The 21790-nt window shown below is 56.8% G+C and overlaps 1 protein-coding gene across 1 annotated transcript in view; it reads right to left on the bottom strand.

Annotated features, from left to right (window-relative positions):
* Nucleotides 1–21790, bottom strand: part of Vwf (von Willebrand factor) — a 110161-nt gene that overhangs the window by 73579 nt on the left and 14792 nt on the right. The window contains exons 7-15 of the mRNA XM_033765953.1: nt 12289–12505; nt 10855–10977; nt 10019–10130; nt 9423–9469; nt 5835–5971; nt 5153–5291; nt 4182–4282; nt 464–659; nt 3–95 (exon numbers count right to left, since the gene is read on the bottom strand). Coding sequence (XP_033621844.1) covers nt 3–95; nt 464–659; nt 4182–4282; nt 5153–5291; nt 5835–5971; nt 9423–9469; nt 10019–10130; nt 10855–10977; nt 12289–12505 — 1165 coding nt within the window. The remainder of the gene's footprint in view (nt 1–2; nt 96–463; nt 660–4181; nt 4283–5152; nt 5292–5834; nt 5972–9422; nt 9470–10018; nt 10131–10854; nt 10978–12288; nt 12506–21790) is intronic.

Raw genomic sequence — 21790 nt, 5'->3', positions numbered from 1 at the left:
GCAGTTCCGCAGGTAGGGCAGCGGGCTCACGGCTTGGTGGCAGGCCTCAAACTTGGAAGACTTCAGCAGCACGCAGGCCTCCTCTGCAAACCTGGCTGTGGGGGAGAGGGGAGTGAGACCGGGCTGGACGCCGGGGCGCGACACCCAGGTCCAGGGGGAGCAACGGCTCCTGCTGCATCCGTCCCGTGTTCAGCTCTTGGATGATTTCTTTCCCTAAACACGTGAGGCTCAGGTGCACGTTAAACAGGGACAGAAGGTGCAAAGTGGCCAGTGACAGCCTGGGCAGGCCGGGGCGCTGACAGGATTGAAACGCGCAGAGAGAAGGCAAATCTGCCGTGGCCGCCCTCTGAGTTCCCGCCCGCACCGCTGCGGACTCGGAGCATTTGTCCTCCACTTTCTTGCCCTGAACCCCGAGCCACACCGGAACCCTCTGAGGTGCAGGGACCGGCGGCAGCGCACGCACCCAGGCGCGGGTTGAGAGAGCAGGGGTCGCGGGGCTGGGCCTGCAGGTCCCCGCAGTCCTCACGCAGCTTCCAGGCGTTTCCGAAGTCGGACACCAGCGGCTCCGCCAGCCCCGCGGGGGTGAGGAAGTCGTCGCCCTTGTTGCCATTGTAATTCCCACACAAGCCACAGGTCCTCCCGATGTAGGCAGGGGACAGCTGCGGAGAGAGGGCAGCCGCATTGGTTTCATGAAAGAAATTCCCGGATGGGGAGCCCGGGCGTCTCTCCGCTGGACTTGCTCCACCCGCACTGCTGCGCCTCCTCAGGCTCCAGCCCCAAGTGCAGCAGCAGTGAGTGCAGCCTGCCCTCGAAACTGCTGCCTCTGTGTACAGGCTCCTGACATGCAGTGGGCCGGGGCTGGACCCGAGTCCTGGCCTGAGCAGAATCAACGCGGTGACGCCTGCTGTGTGCCGAGCCTCGAGGGCGAGGCCTGGGACCCTGAATCGTCAGGATCCCAGCCAGCTGCCAGCTTCCAGCTTCAACTCACAAGGTACATGAGGCACTGCGCAGTGGGAGTTTCCAGCCCCAGATAGAATGTACCCCAGTAAACATCCTGACAAGACAGGACCCGGAGAGGCTTCTGTGTTTGCTTTACCAATGTCAGGCGCTGACACGTCAAGCACGCAGGCCTTTCCTGACCTCCCTACTCAGAATTTAAACCCCCAATCTGGGCACTCCCTGGCTCTTTTCTGCTTATTTCTCTCCTAGGATCTACTCTAATATAGGATGTACTCTACTTGCTCACTGTGTTTCTGTCTAAATGAGACAGAGATGTGGGCCTGTTCTGTCTCGCCTCCAGCCCTCAGCAACTAGTATCCTGACTACATCTGCTCAGGCTGCTATGACAAACCAGCCCTGGGTGGGCGGCTTACAAATCACGGAACCCTTTTCTCACAGTTCTCGGGGCTGGGAAGCCCAAGATCCAGGCCTGAGCAGACTCTGGTGAGGGCCCCACTTCCTGGTTCCAAGATGGCACCTCCAGGCTTCATCTGACAGGGCAGGGCTGGCTGGGTCCCTTGTACAAGATCCTGATCCCAATCCACAAGGACAGAGCCCAACCCCTTCCCAAAGCCTCCTAATGCATTGCCTTGGGAGGTTGGGGTTCCAGCCTAGGAATGTGGGGTGCATAGTAGTACTCAATAAATGCTGAGCGAATGAGTTGTGGAACAAATGAATAAACCCCTTAGTGCACACACAGGTTTCCTCCGGACACAGGCTTCAGTGCAAGGCCAGCAGGTGAGGCCTGGACCAAGAGCAGAACAGTAATGAGCCTGTCTTCCCCTCCCACGCTTCACCCCATCTCTCTTCTCTCTTCCTTCTCAGATACACTGGGTGCCCTCAGGCTCCCCAAAGTCCCCCTTGCTCACTACCCCACTCTCACACCATAATCACACCCATAATCCCTGCACTCTGGGAGGCTGAAGCAGGATGACAAGTTAGAACTCAGCCTGGGCAATGTGCTGACTTGGAGAGACTTGGTCTCAAAAAGTAATAAGTTGGGCCAGGGATTTAGCTCAGTGGTTCTGCCGCCTGCCTTGCAAGCACAAAGATCCAAGTTCGATCCCCGGTACCAAAAAAAAAAAAAGTAATAAGTCAGAAAGGCTGGGAATGCTCAGAGTGAGGGCCTTGGATTCAAACCCCAGTACCAAAACAAAAACAAAAGCATTTCTCTCTGCACCGCTTGTCTGGTCTCAGTACAGACAGTGGGTTAGAAGCTGTGATGTATCAGGACAGCAGGCCACATCAGGGCTCTGGACATTTCAGCAGACACTTGCTACCTGAATCAGCCTTGCTTGGTGACAGTTCTGACCAAGCAGAGACAGCAGCTGAGCGTGGAAGCAGGACATAGAAAGCACATCTCCCCAGGCGGGACCGAGCCCAGCTGCCCAGACTGCTGCCCCAGGACCCAGCACGCAGCCTGCACTCGGGCACTGAGGAGACCAGACGCCCCTGCAGCCCACATTCCCCACTCCTCACCCGAACCACAGGGCAGCTCCACGGCCCACAGCCCCGCATCCATCCCCCCAGGAAGCCGTCAGCTCTTCCTCCCAGGAGGAGAAACTAAGGCCGAGAACAGAGGCAGGCAACTGAATGAGAACAAGCACGAGCCAGGAAACCCATTGGCAGAGAGGTGGTGGGGAGTGTGGGGCTGGCACAGGGCAAAAGGCACAAGATGGGACAGGACCAGGGTCCCAGAGCTCGGTAACCCAAGACCCCGAGACACTGGCAAGGCGCTCTGCCCCGGGAAACGACGGACCTATGCTTAGCGGGCCTTCCAGTCCCCACTCTGTGCTGTGGCTGCAAGTTTACTTTTCATGAAAGAAAAAGGCAAGAGGATGCATTTGGTTTCTTTGGGCACTCTGAGGAAGAGAGAAGGAACAGACCCCAAGAGTGGTGGAAGTGGGCTCTCCCCAGGGACCTCCGGGACACAGCACAGCACCTCAGCCAGGAATCCGGGAGCAGGGGCCTTGGGAAGACCGGGCAGTGCTGCCCGGAGGGGACGCCTCAGGAGGAAATCACTTTCCTGCAAATATGAAGTCCTTCTTGCTTTTTGCCTGGTCATCCCTTACAAGGACACATGGAATTTTCCAGAGGCTCTGTGCCAGGCAGCACTGCAGGTGACAGAGGATCCAGCTGCCTCCTGCTGAGCCCGTGTTTCAAAGCTTTGCAGAAAAGGGTGCACTGGTATTCTGCTAGAAATTAAGCTGTTTTGGAAAACTTATTTCCGCCCCCCAAAAAAAACATTGGTTTATATTGCTGCATATGAGGCTTAATATTGCACTTTTAAATGACTTAATAAACACGTGTTCAAGTCTCTGATGCCATTTCTAATCTGCAGACTCTCAGCGGCTACAACCACACTACAGAACCCAAGACTTCGGCAACATAAGAAAGGCCACAAAATCCTGAGAACAGAAGCAGGAGATCTCACAGAAGCACTGATCAGAGCTACTTCCCTCAGCTGTGACTATGGATGGACTGTTGAAGACTCAACTTGCCCGTGCTTTAGTTGCCTCCCTTATAAGATGGATAACAAGCCTATAATCCCAGCACTGGGGAGGCTAAGGCAGGAGGATCGCCATGAGCTCAAGGCCAGCCTGGACTGCATAGCAAGACCCTGCCTCAAAAAAGAGAGAGAGAATAAGATGGACAGCAGAGTAACACCTGCGCAGTCACCTGCCAGGGACATCGTGAGGGAGAAACAGCCTTCATGTAAACCGGGTGAAATGTATGGTGGCTCGCTAATGGAACTCGAAGACCTCTAAGAGCAGGAGGGTGGCTGATAGACAGGCCCAGTGGCTGGGGGTGGGGGAGCAGTGGCGGATGCGGCGGGCCGCTTTGCTTCTGGGAAGTAGGACACCTGGTCTCCGGCCCTTCCCTGCTGCCCAAGGTGGTGCCGGCCCGGCTGCAGTCTGAGATTGCTCGAACCCTACCAGGACCCAGAAGGCCAGCTCGGGTTCCCAGAGCCCAGAAGGGAGGATTCCCGGGGCCAACGGGGGCGTCCAGAACTGAGTGCCAGCTCCTAGCGAACAAGAGGGGCCTGTTTCTGCCTCTGGAGTGACGCTTCCGCCCGCCCGAGGAGAGAGGAATTCTCTGGCCACACACAGCCTTTCTGCCCAGCAGAAGGGCGCTTTGTGAGGGCCGGGCCCCAGGGGCGGGGCAGGCCGGGGTGGACCCACCTTCAGCAACAGCCTCCCGCGGCCGTCCCAATCCACCTGCAGGTCCTCGCCGTAGCTCAGGCGCACGGAGGCCGTCACCAAGTGCTGGATTCGGAGGTCACCTGGAGCCCATAGCAGGACCAGACTCAGCTGGGGTGGGGCCAGGTGGCAGGCAGAGGGTCAAGGGGAGACGTGAGAGGATGCCTCAAGAGGACCACGGAAATGGCCAACACCGAGTCAGGGGCAGATGGGGTCCGTGAAACTTAGGGCGCCACAGGAGAAAGGGTGATGGGAGACTGGAGCAAAGGGTTCCCCCAAGAAGGGGCTTGCGGAAACTGTCGTTCCCTTTACTGCCACGAGATGGCAGCAGAGGCCCCAGCAGCCCTCACTACCAGGCGCCCCGAGCCCCAGCCCCAGCGATGCTGGGTGCAAAGCTGCTGTGGGGAGGAGAACAAGTAGCACAGTGTGCCCGGCCCTGGAAGAACACACTAGTGTGGAGACTCACAGCACCGCACACACACGGACGCGCGGTGTGCTCACTGTGCAACGTCACCCGTGGGTGCAAAGCTAGGGTCACAGGCGTGGAGCAGGACGCCAGGGAGGCAAAGCTCTCCCTCGGCCGGCTCTGTGCAAGCTGGGTGAGCGCACGGGGTGGAGAGGGGTGGGTTTTCCCAGCTGGCAGAGGGGCGGCGGCTGGCCCTACTGCAAGGGCCTCCTTTGGTAGCAGCCACCCTGCCGGCCACTGCACCCAGAGCATCACAGAACCACCCTGCCTCAGCCTCAGACGGTCCTCCTCGGGCTCAAGTCAAAGCAAACCCTGTGGTTCCCGCTCCCTCTCGCAGGCCTGGAGCCCCTGCAGGGGCATGGCCAGCCTCCTCCCCGACACTCCTCCTCCAGAAAGCCTCCTTTCCACGGGGAGACCCACACCCCAGGCCATGCGGGGAAGGAAGGGGCAGGGACCCGGGAGAAGGGGCACCGGCTCACTGGCCCACCTTGCAGAAGCGGCAGCTGGATGTCCTGGCCGTCCACGGCGACTCCGCCCCCATGCTTCAGCTTCACCAGGCTGCCCTGCAGGCCGGCCAGCCGCACCGTGGCAGAGCGGGTGCAGATGGCATCGGGGTCGTCAGCACACTGCCAAGGGATGCAGGGTGGCCTCGCCTCGGCCCTTCCAGCTGGCACCAGCCCAGGCCCCATGGGCTAGGGGGGCCCGGTTCTCCCACTCAGAACACAGGCCATGGGCCAGAGCTGGCCAGGAAGTCGTGCGCCCACTCTCACCCTCTCCCCTCCGCTGGGCCTGGCCCTGCACACAGAACCCCAGGCCTGTGCCTCATCCTCTCGGCCCTACTGACCCCAGGACAAGGGGTGCTTGGATCCCAGGAGGCCCGGGCTCTGCTTGCCCTTACCCTGGCTTTGGTTCCCAGACAAGGGTGCACGGGACACCTGGGGCTCAGGGATGGAGAAGGGTCCTCCCTGCCCACCGTGGTCCCCATTCAACCCCTGAAGTGGGGTGTCTCTCTTGGGCAGGTCCTGGGAAGGTTGGGTAGGGCAGGACCTCCTCCCGTGGTGAGGGAAAGAGGGGCAGGCCAGTTTCCACGAAGGAGGTCCCTGCAGCCCGGAGGAGGGGCCCCCCAGCACTGCCCTCTCCCCACCTGGACTGCAGGAGGCCAAGCTCACCTGCACTGTCTCTATGACAATGGAGAAGGAATGATCCTGGCAGTCCTGGGCCAGCAGGTACTGGCAGATCCCACTGAAGGTGAAGTGCCTGCCATCAAAGCTCTTGAAGTGGGACTGGCCGGTGACGAGACACTCCCCTGGAGGAACACGGGTGGGAGCAGGGGAAGGGGAGGCTGCTGTGACAGGTGGCATGGGTACACAAGCAGGGAGCCTGTCCCCAAAAGCCACAGTGTCCTCTCCCCACACTAGTCCAAACCAGATTCTGGGCAAGGACTCTGAGCCCAGCCTAGGTCAGGGCCTTGTTTTACTCATGGGGCAACCAAGAGAGGGGACGAAGCCACGCCCAGGCCAAGGCAGAGCCCCCAGCCAGAGCCCACAGCTCCTGACCCTCATTCCCTCTGCAGCCTGCTGCCACAGATCCTGAGCCACCTGGTCCATGCCATGACAGCCATGGTGGCATCTTGGACCCTGAGCAGTGCCCACCCTCAAGGTGGCACGTGGAGGGGCTCAAAGGCCCAGCCATACCTAGAAGAAACCAAGAAGCCCAGAGGGGCAGCCAGGGGCAGGGACAGAGCTCAGCAGCAGCCAGTGTGGGACAGGCTCTGCCTCATAGCCAGTGCTGTGACCCCAGTGGACCCCATGGGGACTGGGCAGCCACCTGCCCAGGCAATGCCAACCGTGGAGGGCCAGCGCCCCAGCCCTGGCTGACACATCTCAGAGGGCCTGGGACCCCTCCTCCTCCTCCTCCGGTAACCTGGAGCCTCCATCCCCTCACCAGTGCCACTCCACCTCCCTGGTGCCCAGCCAGCTGTCACATAGGAGAGGACTCGCCAGGCTCTCCACACCACCTTGGGCCAATTCCAGTCTCAGGGCCCACAGTGAACACTGAGGCTGAAACAGGCATCGGGATCCCTGGCCAACTCCGCTCTGCACACTTCCTCCAGCAGCTCACATCCTGTGTCTGTTCTGTACCCACCCTACACCTCGGCCTCCTCCCTCCCTACCACCCGCCTCCAGAAGGAAGAGGCGGGCTCTTCTCCGCCCAGCCAGGAGGGGCCGCAGAGCTGATGCTGGACAGCAGCCTAGAAGAACTCGGGCAGTAGGGAGGCTCCGGATGGCTCTGCTCAGCCCTGGCCACTCCACAGCCCACAGAGGGGCAGGCGGCAGGGTGACTGCTCGTGGAAATCAGAGGCCAAGGTCACCCAGCTCATTGTGCGTCCCAGAACGCCAGGCCCAGCAGGGCCACCAGGAGGCCTCTCAGAGGCTGGAGGCCGTTTCTCAGAAGTCACCATCAAGGGACAAACACAGCAGTCTGCTCGCTGATGTCAAAGGTCTTGGCCTCTCTGCAGTAAAATGGGTGGAAACCCCCCAGCCTCCCCATTTTCTCAAGCATACTCTTATCTGAGTAAGAAGCTGGACTTCAGTCACCCTGGACAATGCCCGGGAAGCGGGGTTAACAAGAAAAATGTGCGAATGTTCAAAAGCAAAATGCTCAGGGCTAGACTCTAATCCTCTGATCTGAGTTCCTGCTCAAAACCTCAGATTTATTTCACAGGAATCAGAAGTCTAAATATTATTTTCAGCTGATCTCCTGGGTACAACTGAGATGGAGCAAACACAGGAAACCTGGGAAAACAGAGGGGTTCAGGACAGGGACGTGCATCCAACTGCAGCCTTGTGGCTGGGCTCACCCTCTTCAGGATGGGCAGCAGCAAAAGGCAACCCTGACAGACAGCTGGACAGCACCAGACACAAAGCTGGGCACCCCAAGTTTGGCAATAAGGAAAGCAGGTGATTCTTCCAGCCACACACAAAGAACAGTGCCAGAAGCTATAGCAGACCCACTCCCGAGGGGACTAAGCGTGTCCCTCCCATCGGTGTGAGCCCAGGGGCTGCCGTTCAGCCTTCCCTGCAGAAACATCAGCACACAGGCCTTCAGCAAGCACCTTAGAGCCACCCAGACCTCAGCCTCATCAAGCCAGAGCACAGGGGCCACCTCCCTCCTGTGCTATGGAAGATGGTAAGGGCTCACCTGACAGCAGGCATTGAGCAGAAGCACCCTCGCCCCACCAACGACTGAAGCTGCTGTCAACACCATTTCCCAGATTGAGAAACTGAGGCTGTGGCTCATTCAGCAGCCAGCCAGCGGCGGAACTGAATTCCAGCCTGAATCTGCCAGCCTCAGTCCCCCATCCTGGATGAGATTTCAGATGCAAATGAAAAGTCCTCTGCTTATGCATCCCTTGCTCTGCAAAGTGCCTGCCACACACTACCACTGGGGACTTGTATTCTGTATTTTATACACTTATCTCGGCTTCATGGCTGCTGGCTTTTTGATTCTGGGATGGAACCAAAGCCTTGTACAAACTTGGCACGTGCTGCTGAGCTATGCCTGCAGCCCCTGGGGCCATGGATTCTGAGGTGGGGCTTTCTTCCGTCAGGGGTATGCCAAGCCCAGCCTGCCCCTAACCACACTTTCCTAGCTGGGTGGGAGCTGAGTGGTGGGGCCTCCCTGGGGACCCATGGGGGAAGGGAAGGCAAGTGCCTTCAGGGTACTGAGGGAGCCCCAAGCCCCGGCGGGGGTCTAGTAGGTCCCCAAGGGTGAAGAACTGGTCCCCCAGGGGGCTCCTGGGAAGCGGAGGAAGCTGGGGTCATCTGTCCCAGGGCTGTGCTCTGAGGGGCACCAGGCCCATCTCCCATCTCTGGCTCTGCCTCCACATTCCAGCCACCCCATGCCACAGGGGCCCAAACAAAGGGGCCACTCAGCTGGGACTTGCACCTCCAGCGTCACAAACCGAAAGAATCAAGAGTAGGCTTCTCTTCACTTCCCAATAGCCAGTGCTGGGAACGTCACTGCCGCCCTGAACTCCAGCCCCCGAGCAGAGGGAAGCCCCACCACGCCCCAGCACAGCCAGCCCGGCCCTCCCTCCCTCCTAACACCCACAGTCAGCACAGTGCTGGGCACCCTCAGAGGTGACCCCACGCTCCACACCTGCTGTACGCCCGTCTCCATGTGACCCTAAACCCTGAAACCCACAGACTTCACACACGGCCCCAAGCATCCAAACTCAGTCCACTCCTGGCCCCGGATCTGTGAGTTTGAGTCCAGCCTCTGCCCCTCGGCCGCTGTGTGACACTGGGCAAGTTGCTGAGCCCTTCCCTGCATGTGTTTCCTCTTCAAGGTGAGGACGAACTGTACGGACCTCAGGCTGTAACAATGAGGTGACAAGTGCCAAAGCTTCTCGCCGTGCCCAGCACTTCACAAACATCACGCGGGCGCACACGGGCCATGGGGATGGGCGGAGAGCTTGGAATGGACGAGTTGGCAGCAAACAGAACAGAGGAGGCCAAGCGAGGAAGAACGAAGGGCAGAGATCACAAAGCCACTTTTCCTACACAGATTTTCCAGAGGAGGGGGGGTGGGGGAATTGCTTGGTGGCCTGGTCTTGAATCACGCTACAGTCTGCATCTGGTGTTCCAGAAAATTCCACCGAAACTCTCACTTCAAGCCCAAGGGTGAGCAGCACCTCCCTCTGCCCTGAAGACCAAGGCCTCTCCCCGGGGGAGGGGGAGCAAGGCACCGCCCACCTGGGCATCCTTCGTTGCTGCAGATCCACAGGCTGCTCCGGCAAATGCTGTGGGAGGAAGCACAGGTCATTGGCAGCTCTGAGAAGACGAGGCCACATGAGTGCGTTACCACCCAGACGTCACTGCCCTGAGGGGGACGGAAGAGGGAGCCCATGTGACAGGAATCTCTCAGATGTCAGTAGCGGTACAGGAGCCAGCAACGTCCAGGGGAGCTGTGGGGATCGGCAGGGACTGGGGCAAGGCCGGGCCGGGCCTGGCACTGCAGGAGCCGAGGAGGGCAGACTCGCGAGTGTCCCTGGGCACTGCTGCCACCCACCTCCAGGGACAGGAAAGATTTCCAGTGGAGAGGAGCTGTGTGCTGTTTGGAGTGGGTACACAGCTCTCTTTGGTGGGGAGGACAGTCCATTAATGCATTTGGGAGAGACAGCTAGTGATGTTACTTGTGTGGAAAGCACTTCCCTGGGCCGGCCCACTGCCCTGCACATCTGTCCCCCACCCCACCCAGCCCTGGCTCAGCCCAGGCCAGAGGGGACCCGTCCACCCGGCCTCCCCTCCCAAAGCCCAAGCAGCTCCCCCAGACCACACCACCCACTTACCAGGTGTTGCAGTCTTGCGAGAGGGAGGCCCCTGGTGGGTACCGATTCCCCGCATGCACACAGGGGCACGCGGCGCTCTCCACGCAGCGGCCTTCATCCAGAAGCCGTCCCTCTGGGGGCAAAGGCACCAAGGCAAAGCTCTTATGCTGTCACCACCCTACTCACCTCACAGCTCCGGAAGTTTGGAGAGCTGCTCCGCAGTGCATGTCCTTCCCCCCAGGGCAGCTCAGGGAGGGGACTTAGGGCTCCAACAGAGAGGTCAGAAGTCTCTGGAAAGGCTCTGGACTACCTCCCAGACCCGCAAACACCTTGCCGTGTGGTACAGTGTGGGAAAGGGGAGGATTCTCCATCCAGAGCCATGCTCAGAGCCACTCAGGACAGAAGTCTGGAGTGGAGACACACGGGCTCCTCTCTGTAGTCAAGCGGGCCCGTGACCCATGCCAGCTCCAACAGTCTCCTGAGAGAGACCTCCAGTGCAAAGGCTTCTCAGTTGAGCCCACCCATGAGCCCAGGAAATGCTTTCTAAGACTTCTGCCCCAGCCAGACTCCCTGACCCCTAACTGAGGAAACAGACAGGCTCTTTGGGGTCACACACCCACCAAGGCCGCCCCGGCTCCTGAGACACAAGTGCCTTCACGGACACAGCATGAAGAAAACATAAATTAGAAATAAAGACCAGCTCGGTCCTGATCACGCTATACAAAGACTTTAAAACACCAAATAAAAGGCCTCTGATTCCAGCAAGGAGGACCAAAACAAGTGGCCTTCATCTCCCTTCCCAGGACCAGGGGGACTGGCGAGGTCTGGGTTTGTACACAAAGTGGGAAGTTTGTTACCAGGGCAGCTGCACCCGTCCACACACTGCTCCTGACACACTTCGTTGACGGGCAGACTCTGGCAGGTCCTGGCGCACGGAGACACACACTCCTTATACTCCATGCCAGCAGGGCAGGCTGGGCCTGAAAGAGAAGCAAAGTGTCTCCCCAGCGCAGACACCACCAGCACAGCACCCGGCCACACGGTTCTCACAGCCTCCTGTCTTCACCGTCTCTGCCCCGCTGCCCCCTCTCCCCTGAGCAGGGTCCCCCACCTCCTGACCCTGGCTCAAACCCTGAGGGTCGCCAGGACCCAGCCCTTCCCCTGGTCATCCATTCCCACAGACACCTGGCATTATTTGCCCCTCTGCACTCCATCCCCTTCACCCAAAACCTTCTGGGGCTGCACCCACTCCTCTGGTGCAAAAAGCAGGGGCCTCTGGGGCCCAGCAAGGAGCTGGTGGGTTCCCCATTACTTCCTGCTCCATGAACATCTGCTTCCTGAGCAGCTGGTCCAGTCAAACGTGCCCTCCCGAGCACAGAGTATGTTGTTCATATCCACTCTGCCTGCAGGTGACACTTGCTCTGTACCCACCCCTCTCTGCTGCAGGGCTGCCCTGGGAACCATGGGCTAAGCACCTCTTTTCTCCCCACTGGACCAGCGCCCCATGGCGCCTCTCCCAGGCGCTTCTCCAAGGTCCATGGGGGTCTCCTCCACCCTGTCTTCTAGCACCAGCTCCTCCGGTCCAGAGAAGCCAGCTGCCAACCTGTACCTCGCACACCCCACAGCCCTGGTGACAAGCTCTAACTTCAAAGGTGCTGGCCGCACCCTGAAGCCTATGCATGTGGGGTTCCTCTGCCCCATCAGCCCTTGGTGTCTGCATAATTCCTGCAGGGCAGCTGTCCGCCTGCATGGCTTCTGAACAGACCAGGGAAGGAGGAGGTCTCCTGTCAGGTGCCCAGGGAAGCCCTGCTTAATCATGACTCCGTGTGATGATGACAGACTGTGAGATGAGATTAAAAGATAGCAAGCAGTTGTCAGGTGGCAGGCTGTGTCCCTGATGGGAAGATGTAATGGTCGCCTTCCTGTCTCTGAAGGCCACACGGCCGGCTCCCTGCTCCCCTCCACTCGGGCAGACCGTGCTGAGCTGACAACTACTGGGGCTCCATCCACAGCCAGACAGCAGGAGGCTTCCTGAGGGAGTCGTGGGACACAGGGGTATGGAGTGGAAAGGAGGCTGGGACAGCAGGACAACTGGAGAAGTCCTATCCGGCCCCACACAGCCGGCAAGTCTCCTCTGAGGGCCAGCACTCGTGAGGCAAGGGAGCAGCCACTCCGGGACAGGCCCGGGGCGCCTGGCTCGTGGGGACACACGTGTCACGGCAGGGCCCCAAGTGCCCCACTGAAGGACAGGCATGGCCTGGGCTGGCGCAGAGAGAAAGGGCAGCACTCACGGCAGGCACTGTGGTCGGTCCAGCCATAGAGCACCAGCCCCTCCTGAGCACAGGTCCGGGCGTACTCCAGCAGGGCAGGGCAGGCACACGCCAGCCCCTGAGGGCAGGGGCACAGGCTCCTCTCACACAGGGCCACAAAGGGCTCGGGGTCCACCAGCGGGTGGCAGCGGGCAAACACCGAGGCACTCTTCAGCAGCTGGCACTGTGCCCACTGGACCTGTGGGGAGAGCTCACCTCAGTGGGCGCAGAGAGGGCACTGGCGCTGCCTCCTGAGGGAGGCATCCAGGAGGCAGCCTTGCTGGGACAGTGCCCAGCACCTGGCCGGTGTTCACCAACATGTCCAGTCAGTCAGCCCGTGGGGCAGGAGAGGCAGAGACGGGTGCTATGAGGTAGACTGGGCCTGTGGCAACACCCGTGACCCCCTCCTGAACTGAGTACCGGAGACAGAGAGGGTGAGGGAGAGAGAGGAAGAAAGCAGTAACTCCGGCCTCGGCCCTGAGCTGACCTTCCCTGGAAATTAAGGGTGACACATGGGGTTTAGATCTCACCCTGAGATCCTCAGTCATGACTTAGGGAAGGTTCGGGAACGGTTTCCTCCAACACTCCGGGGCGGTGGCCAGGCCCAGACCAGGCCAGTCCCCATCCGCAGCAAGGCGCTGGCCCTGTCAAACATCCCCACGCACCAGGCCGAGCAGGGCTTCTCTGGACTCTTCCCCTGCTGATAGCTTCAACTAAAACACAAGGCAGCTTTGGGATCAGCACCTGCTTCTTCTGCTGATTCATTTCTAGAAACTCTCCTACGTGTTTTCTTACAAACATCTCTACAGCCTGTGTTTTTAACGCTTCCAGATACCCTCTCCTTCTTCCCATTCGACGTCCCTGAGGTCGAGGTGCCTCCCCCACAGAGAGCACACCTCACTGGACAGACAGCTTTCTTTCTTTGTCTCTTTCTTAGCGATACACAGAATAGCCGTGTGATTCAGAATCAATGATGTCTTAGACTTTACACATTATAATATTATCCACATAAATGATCCGTAACTTCAAGTACCAGTGTCATTTCTCTCATGCAAATGCATGCTGCTACTGGAAGCCAGCAGTTAGTGAAAGAACTTAGGGCCTCCAGCTGAAAAGTAAAGTACAAGTGTCTAGATGGAAGGGCTGAGTCCAGAAGGTTAAACCACAGCCAATCAGTGTTAGCAAAACAGGTAAGAAAAGGGGGAAGGAGTGCAGCATGGGGACTGAGGGTACAGCTTAACTGTAGAGCACCTACCTGGACAGTTTAAGGGATTAGATCCCTTCCCCAGTCCCAAAACCAAAAATAGTACCAGTTTTGAGGAAAGGGAAATCAATCTGTTCAAACCACACCAGGAAGCACCAGAGCAAGCTGTACACCAAGAGCCAGGAGCCAGGACCATGGTCTCCCATAGGACAGGAGGAGTCAGGAGGAATGGGACCGTGACCGGGCCTCCCGTGCTCCTCGATCCAGCTGGCTGCACCAGGGCCATTCTGGGGTCCTAGCAAACTCCGAGTCCTGCCCACAGCAGCCCTGCGCAGGGTCCTGCCTCTCGCCTGGCCTGCAGAGTCTGGGTAGGGCAGGCAAGCAGAGGAGAACATCCTGACCACAACAGACCCTGGGCCATCCAGGGAGAAGCTGCAGGATGCAGGGGCCAGGAGAGTGACAGGCAGCCAGGCTCCCCCTCCCACCTCTCCAGCTCCTTCTGTGGTCACCCCACACGGCTGTCAGAACGCAGAAGCCCAGAGCCCAGCTCTGCTCTTATTGGAGGTGGGGACTTGGGCTACTCAGTTCAACTCCCAAGGGGGTGTCTTCAAGCAAAGAGGGAGGACAGCCACACGTGCACACCTCCCAGGCTGGTGTCTGCTGCTGAGGGAGCCATCGGTGAACAAGTCTTCCTGTCGGTTACCCCAGCACTGAAATGGCGAGCAGGACCCACAGGACTTGAGGACCCCTCAGCCTCTTTCCGTCTCCATCTCCCTGGGCAGCAGAGGGATGAATGGTTGCCATGGTGACATCGGCACTGTCCTGGTACCTTGGATGCTCCGTGATCAGTATCAGGGCTGCTTTAGCTCATAATTTATTTGAGATATTCAAGCCCCTCTAAGCCAAAGTGGCAGGGAGGTTCAGAAGCTCTCTTCTCTGAAATAGGGACGGGCGAGAAGCTCCACCCTCTCTGGCAAATTGAGGTTCAGTGGAGGAGGCTGAGACCAGGGTCTGCTTCCTTCCAGCCTCCATATCGCCAGGAATATCCCGATGCCACTCAGGAAAAGTGATCACCACAGTCCCAGAGAGCAGCTGAGGGTGTCCCACAGGGTCCAGCTACTCAGTCCCCTGCCTACCTCTTTCCCCACCTGTGAGTTACGACCATAGAAAAACAAAAAAAAAGGAGACCCCATGGGGCTTTCTGGGAACTGTAACCATCTCCATGGCAGTCCCCGCAGCATAGGCCCAGCTCCTGCAGGCACAGGGACCAGAGGCTGGAGGTTTTCCCCAGCGGGGACGGTGTCAGCCAGACCCTCCTTCCAGGCAGCCCCGAGATCCAGGCTCCCTCCCTGCCCAGAGCCAAGGCCGGGCCTGGGAGCTCAGCCTTCCTGCAGCCAGCCCAGGTCCGTCTCCTCCCAGCTCACAGGGAAAGCAGGCACAGCACTCAACAATTTCCCAGAAGCTCCTCTGAGGTGTCACATGGTTTATAGAGAGCCTTAGCGAGACGGAAGAGATTTCTGCAGAACCAGCCACCTCCCTTCTCAGAACAATCCCTTCACCTCTGCCCTGCATACCTGAAGTCAGCTAGGGTTTCTCTCTCACAGAAGCAAGACAAAGTCTGCCCTCACCTGTCCTCTGGACTTCCTGTGGTCAGCCTTGGCCTGCACTCGGTCCACAGAGTGATCACAGTCTGAGAGCCGGGCGCAGTGGCTCTCACGGGCGCCCTCACCTGCAGCTGCTTGCCACCTCTGCCGCTCCACTCCAGGGCTTCCCTGTTCCCACCTTCTTGTACGGAAACCACCCATTTCTGCAGCTGTTACCCAGAAAGCTTTTCAAAGACAGGCGCTGCCTCCCCAGGACACACATAGCAGGCAGTAAGGAAGTGTTGGTTAGGACCTCAAAGTAAAGGACACAACCATCAGTGTATTCTCCTGCCTGGAAGGGGTCTTGGCTCCCTGAAACAGGCATTTCCACCGCACTGTTTACACACAGCCTGAAGACGTGATTCCAGTTAAGAAATATCTTCCTTCCCAGGGGTGTAGCCCCGCAGCTGGGAGAAGCCTGCCCCTGAGTTGCCAGGAGGGCTCCCTGGAAGGAGGCCTGGATGGGGTCGAGGACTTTGGTGCGCGGCAGGAGGGAGGAGACACCAGGTAAAGCACTGACTCCGCTCAGCGGCAGAGAAGCAAGGCATCATGGTCCCCACCACATTCCAAACTAACCCAGCTCAAGTCACTTCCTCCTCTTGAGAGCTTGGTGGTCACTTAACTCTCTCCACAGCTCAGTAGCAGGACAAGTGTCCTGAAAGGCTGGAAAGGGACAGGAGGACTCCAGCCTTTCCCTGTCCTTGTTTCTGGTCACCTTGAGGCAAACAGGCCCTCTCTGTCACAGGCCCAAAGTGACAGGCCAAGCTAAAAGTCTCATTCTTCTCCCTCAAATTCTTCTGGAATTTATTTTACTAAGATATGTATCTGTGAGCTGGACGTGGTGGCGCACGCCTGTAATCCCACCACCCGGGAGGCTGAGACAGGAGGATGGTCCTGAGTTCAAGGCCAGCCTAGGCTACATAGTGAGTTTGTGACCAGCCCAAACTATATAGCAAGACCCTGTCTCAAAAAAGAAAGAGAAGGAGAGAGAAAGAGAGAGAGTTAAATGTAATGGGTTTATTTTTTAATAAATTTATAATTATCTAATATGGCAAGTACCAAGAGATGTAATCCAAATAAACAAAATCTCTTGGGACGCAATAATTTTTAAGAGTAGAAAAGGATCCTAAGACTACACAACTGACACAGCTGAGCGGCCAGACTGCAGCCTGATCTCACCCCAGGATGGAGCTGTTACTGAACCACCAAGCAGAGCCAGGCCTCCATCTCCCAGGCTGCGACCAACTGAGCACCGAAAGTATTGGGGGAAGCGACCTCTGTAGCAAATGCACACAGGCTTTCTGTCCTCATCACTCTTCCCAGAGAGGGCAGCGTAATGACCACCTACAGAGCAGCCACAGTGCCTTACCTGCTCTAACCCAGGGAGGACATAAAGTACACAGGAGAATTGGTGACGGTTATGTGCTGTCTGCCATTATGCAGGTGACTGGATGCACAGACTCGGGTATCAGCAGGGCCCCTGAAGCCAAGCCCCGCCCCCGTCACTGGCAGACAGCTGTACCCGGGTATCCACCACTCACACCCCATTTCCTAACAGTAGAATCAGAAAGCTCAGCTTCTAGACGCATGGACAGGCTGCGTCCCACCCCCGTCACCCCCACAGTGTGAGACTACACAAACCCTCTTTCCCTCCTGGCCTGGAAAAGAGGTGTATGGTGTGGAAGAGAGGAAAGTCTCCAGGGCCTGTTCATCCCTCCTTCCTTAGTTACAGGACCTTCAGTTTCCAACTTTCACTTGGACACAGACTCTACAGAGAAAGATCCCATTTCTCCCCCAGGAGTTGCCGGGGGCCACAATGGGCCTCACAGGCTGAGCCCAAGGGTCCCCAGGTCCCAGGACCGCTCCAGGGCAGGGCCTGCTTCTTCCCTGTGTCTGCTCTCCCCGAGGCTGGGGTGTGGCCATGGTGCCTGATCTTGGACTACAAGACTGAAGCACCATGTGAGGGCCACAGAGCAATCCGATGGAAGGAGCCTGGACCCCACCAGTGTGAGCTCCCGCACACCCTACCCTGCGCTTGTGTACATGAGAGAAACAAGTGTTCGCATTGTGTAAGCAATTGTTCCTGTACGTGTCCAGCCACTCAAGCTGAACCGACTCCTAAGAACAGAGAGCAATACCTATCTTAGATGGTTGCTACAAAATCAAATTAAACAAGATTGTAGCAGGACAGCAACCATGCTTACACCAATCATTATCATCTTCCTGCTGTCAAGAGTGGCTTCTCTTCAGTCTCTGCTAAACCATTCTGGCAGGGACACAAAACAAGGGTCAGCTAATTGGCACTTTCAGCATCTCCCTGGCTCCAATGCCAGCACCAGCTACTTCTGCCTTCCTTTATCTCCTGCCAGTAGGGCCAGAAGCTGGCAAGAGAGCCAAGCCCTGCTCCTTTAATCCATGACCTCACCCTGCATGGGCTGTGTACAGGCCCAACTGTGGCCCACCTTAATCACATCTTTAGTTCATCAGAGAACACCAGTCTCCTCCCCAGAGCCCAGAGGTCTGTTCAGAGGAGTGGGAGGGAAAGGCACCTCTCCCCAGTGGCCAGGCTGCCACGCCTGCTGTTGTGTCTGTTCCCTAACAGCTGCCCAAGGAGAAGGGCGGGCCATTCCTGTCAAGTGAACAGAGAGGAGAGTCTGGCATATGAAGTGGGAGACTGTTCGGCAGGCCCAGGTCCCCCCAGGTCTGGAGGAGGTGTGGAGGCACCCACAGGAGCCCAAACTGGTTGAAAGCAGTGGGTTCAGGAATTCATATTGTGCAGAAGGTCGCTCGCTGTTGGTCCACAGCAGGGCTGGATGGGGCGGGCATTGATTCTATTTATAGCTTCTGGCCCGCCTGAAAGTCTCACCCACATTCCAAGATCCTGACTCATGGTTAAGATTCTGACCACACAACTGGTAGATGGTTTTCCACCCAGTGAATACTTTTCGGGAGTCAGTCCTTCTTCTCTGAAGACAGTGGGATGTGGCCCCCACAAGAAGCAGGGCACCTGGGCAGGTCACAGGAGATGGCCCCTCCAAGTGGTTCCCTGGATCACAGCAGGCAGAGGAAGGATAAGGGCCGGGCACCATTCCCAGGTGTATAGTCTGGGGTCTACACACACAAAGGGGACAGGAAACAGCCCAGGCAGAACCAGTCCACCCGTCCTGCTCTTGGCAAGGAAGGACACAGCCGAGCCCGTAGGCTGCCACATCACGTAGCACTCAATGGCTGCTGGCTCACTGATGGTGGATTAACTTCTCTTGTGTGTCCTTCTTCAACCTACTTTGCACATTTAGTATCACACAGACACACAAAACATCTCCTAAGGGTGCGTTTATGGGCAGCATTTGGTTGGCCATTCTGGTCCTTACTAGGGAAAGGAAGCCACTGATGACACACAGGCATCCCTTAGTATCCTGGGGGACAGGTCGTAGGCCCCTCCAAAGACACTAAAATCCAGGATTACACAAGTCTCATATCAAATGGAATAGGACTTGCATCCAACCCACACACCTCTCATACACTTCAAATGACATCTAGGTCATTCATACCACCTAAAACAGTGTGCACACTACACAATGCTTGTCATTGTTTCAGGGGTGACAGTTTGTGCCTGTTTGGCACAAATGTGATTTCTGTCCACAGTTGGATGAATTCACAGACATGCAGCCCATTCACAGAGCCAACCAGACTTCCCGCTGTGTTCAGAAGGCATTTGAACCAAGAGCCTGGATACCAGTGGCACAGTCAGGACACAGAGCCCATCATGAGGACAAAGGACTAACTCCTGAGCCCTCAACCTCTTGCTCACCTACAGCATGATTTGTGTCTTCTTCTGAGCCAGTCGGGGACTTTACTAAAAGCCGTGACTCTTCACTCAGGCCTACAGAGCCCCCGTAGGTAACTAAACATAGAATAAAAACTCAGCCTTCGCTTTGTAAGGCTCCAGGTCAAATCCTTCCCAACTTTGGATGTAAGCATGTCAGTCATTCAGGGAGAGTCTGTCCAGAAGCCGGCAGAAGAAGATGTGTCTGCCCAAACTTTATGTAGCCAACCGCTTTGTCCTTCAAGACGGGGACACCAGAGTAAGAGGTCCGCTCCATGGATGCCAACAGACCTCACAGGACTGAGGTCATCTCCCCTGGGGACCAAACTGCCCCTCAAGCCCCACAGACTCAACATGAGTCACAAAACCAGAGCTGAGACACTGAGAAGGCCCTGGCCTACCTTGCTAACCATGAAAAGCCAGCCACAGGGACACCAGTCTGACCCCTGCGTCAGGGGGGCCCCTCCAGAAGCTCAAGCTGGATTCTTGTCCTGTTTTGTTCTTGCTCCCCTTTGATAAGGACCAGCCTGATCTTCATCAGATCCTCAAGCTAACATCCTTCACCATTTTCTCTTTTGATTAAAGCTTTATCCTGCAAACTCTTGCTTTGGTTTTAATTTCCATTGTCACTAAAGCAAGAACCCACGCTCACTGATAACACTTGGACTTTAACCAACTTCCTTAAGTCAAATAAGTAACCAAAAAGGCAAGTTCTGGCTGATCCAAAGGAAATGTCTGAAACCCCATGACAGCCACTAAGCTGAGCTGGAAGGCTAGACACCAAGGGGACGGTCACCACTGTCCTGCCAAAAGCACTCGGCTCACTGCCCCTCCGCCACACTGCACTCCGGAGAAAACTCGCTGTGGGGCACTCACTCACTGGGGTGTTGAGGAGAGCCGTCTCGCTCAGGGACAAAAGGCTGAGACACAGAGCTGGAAGTGTCTTACACAAGTTCACGGAGAACTGAGTGAACCTAGGCCCTGCACCTTGGATTTCATGCCTAGTGAACCACATAAAATAAGTCCTCCTTTCTCTGTCTACCAGTGACTCAGAGAGAGCTGAGAGAGCATGCAACAGGAGAAAGACAGGGCTGTGCTCATGCCCACACCCTGGTGCCAGGCTAAGTACCATTGGGCCTGTCAAACTAGGCCATGGCACTGTCAGGACAACCAACTTCCCAGGGATCCTGGGTCCCTGGGGGCTTTGCTTGAGATTTACTGACTTCCTTGGGCCAGACCCTTTCCTCACAACTATCTCCCTGAGTTCCACTATTCCTCCAAGCAAAGGAATATAACAAAGTCCTTCCCACTTGCTGAGACAAGTCTACCAGACTAGAGCACCCAATGAAGTGGTCGGAAGAGGCAGAGACGCCTGGGGTGGACCTAGACAGCCAGGTCTCCCTGCTGGAATTGCCTCCTCCCTGCCTGCAAGCCCCCTTCCAGCCCCACTCCAGACACAAACACTAGGAAGTGCTGGGTGCCTCCTCTGCAAACATCATTAATGAGGACATGCAGAGTGAACTGCACTGTCCCCAACAGAACGGCTGTTTTGTGTGCCTCTTCGAGGAGCGTCATGTGCTATTGAGGAGACTCATTATGGTTATTCAAACTCAACAGCAGTGCTACAAATATTAGCTCATGGGACAGGTGATTTCCTGGAACAAGAGGAATATCAGGTGTACAGCATGCTGTCTCACACAGACAGAAAGGGGAAGGGGCAAGGGGAGCGAGGCCAAAAATGTAAAGAGAGAAATAGTAAAAGAAAACAAGGACTGCATTCACCTAACAGAGATTCAGAGATCAGAAGAAAACAGGAAACCTGGGGATGCTAGGAGAATGGTGAGAGTTCAGATGGATGAGGGGCTCAGACCTGGAGCAACCAGAGGGAGAGAACCTTGCTTCTTCGGTATTCAGACACTGAGGGACGCTATCACTTCAAATGAAAGAAAGGACTTATCGGGGACAAGGAGAAAGCCTAGGGCTGAGCCCCACAAGCTGCCTGGAAAGACCCTACCAGGGGTGTTTCAAGAACGAGACAAAGCCAGGGTCACAGCACAGCCTGTCTGTCAGGCACGGTTTGCTGCCAGTGTTCATGAGGTGGGAGGAAGTAGAACCAGGCGTCTTCTGAAGCACAGCCACCTCCGAGTTTTTATGAGCCCAAGACTCCTGACATTAATGAAAGGAAGTTCCTCCCGCTGATGGGTCACTGGTAGCCCAAGGAATAACTAGGGGACTCAACTTTCTCAATAAAGACAGGTTATCTTAAGTACCAGCTGCAGGAAGTACATGGAAAGGACTTGGGTCTAGAAGCAAAAATGTCTTTTATGTTCATTCTGATGGCAGCAGCGAAGGCAGTGGACAGGCTCGTGTCCTGCGTGGCAAAACACCAAGTGCCTCTGGTTCGCGTGGGGGACACGAAACCCTGAGCGTGCAGTTAGGGTGTTAACCGTGGTAGCAAAGGCATCCAAAAGAAGGGCTCCTTCCCAAGCAGCAAGAACACAGACAGAGCTGCAGGACAAGCCCACAATCTTTTTATGAGGTTCACCCCCTGCTGATGGTTCCCTGACCAAAATTTTTTAAAAGAAAGAAAAAATTGCCTGAGGATCTTTCTTCCTAAAATATGCATTGTATAGCAGAGTCATCTGCAAATCAACATCAGTTATCTGTGGCTTGGGGATCCAGACTCCAGCAATCCTGCCCTCAGTTGGAAAAGCTGAAAAAACTGCAAATTTGCATGCAATCAAACAAGCCATTATCAGTCCCAGCAGAGAGAGGCACTGGGCTTTGTTGGAACAACGAGGAAACATTCAA

Source organism: Fukomys damarensis, unplaced genomic scaffold, assembly GCF_012274545.1.
Source record: "Fukomys damarensis isolate Sample0158 unplaced genomic scaffold, DMR_v1.0_HiC HiC_scaffold_19, whole genome shotgun sequence".
NCBI lineage: Eukaryota > Metazoa > Chordata > Mammalia > Rodentia > Bathyergidae > Fukomys > Fukomys damarensis.
The sequence above is the reverse complement of the archived record's forward strand: the minus strand, read 5'-3'. Positions and strand labels throughout refer to the sequence as shown.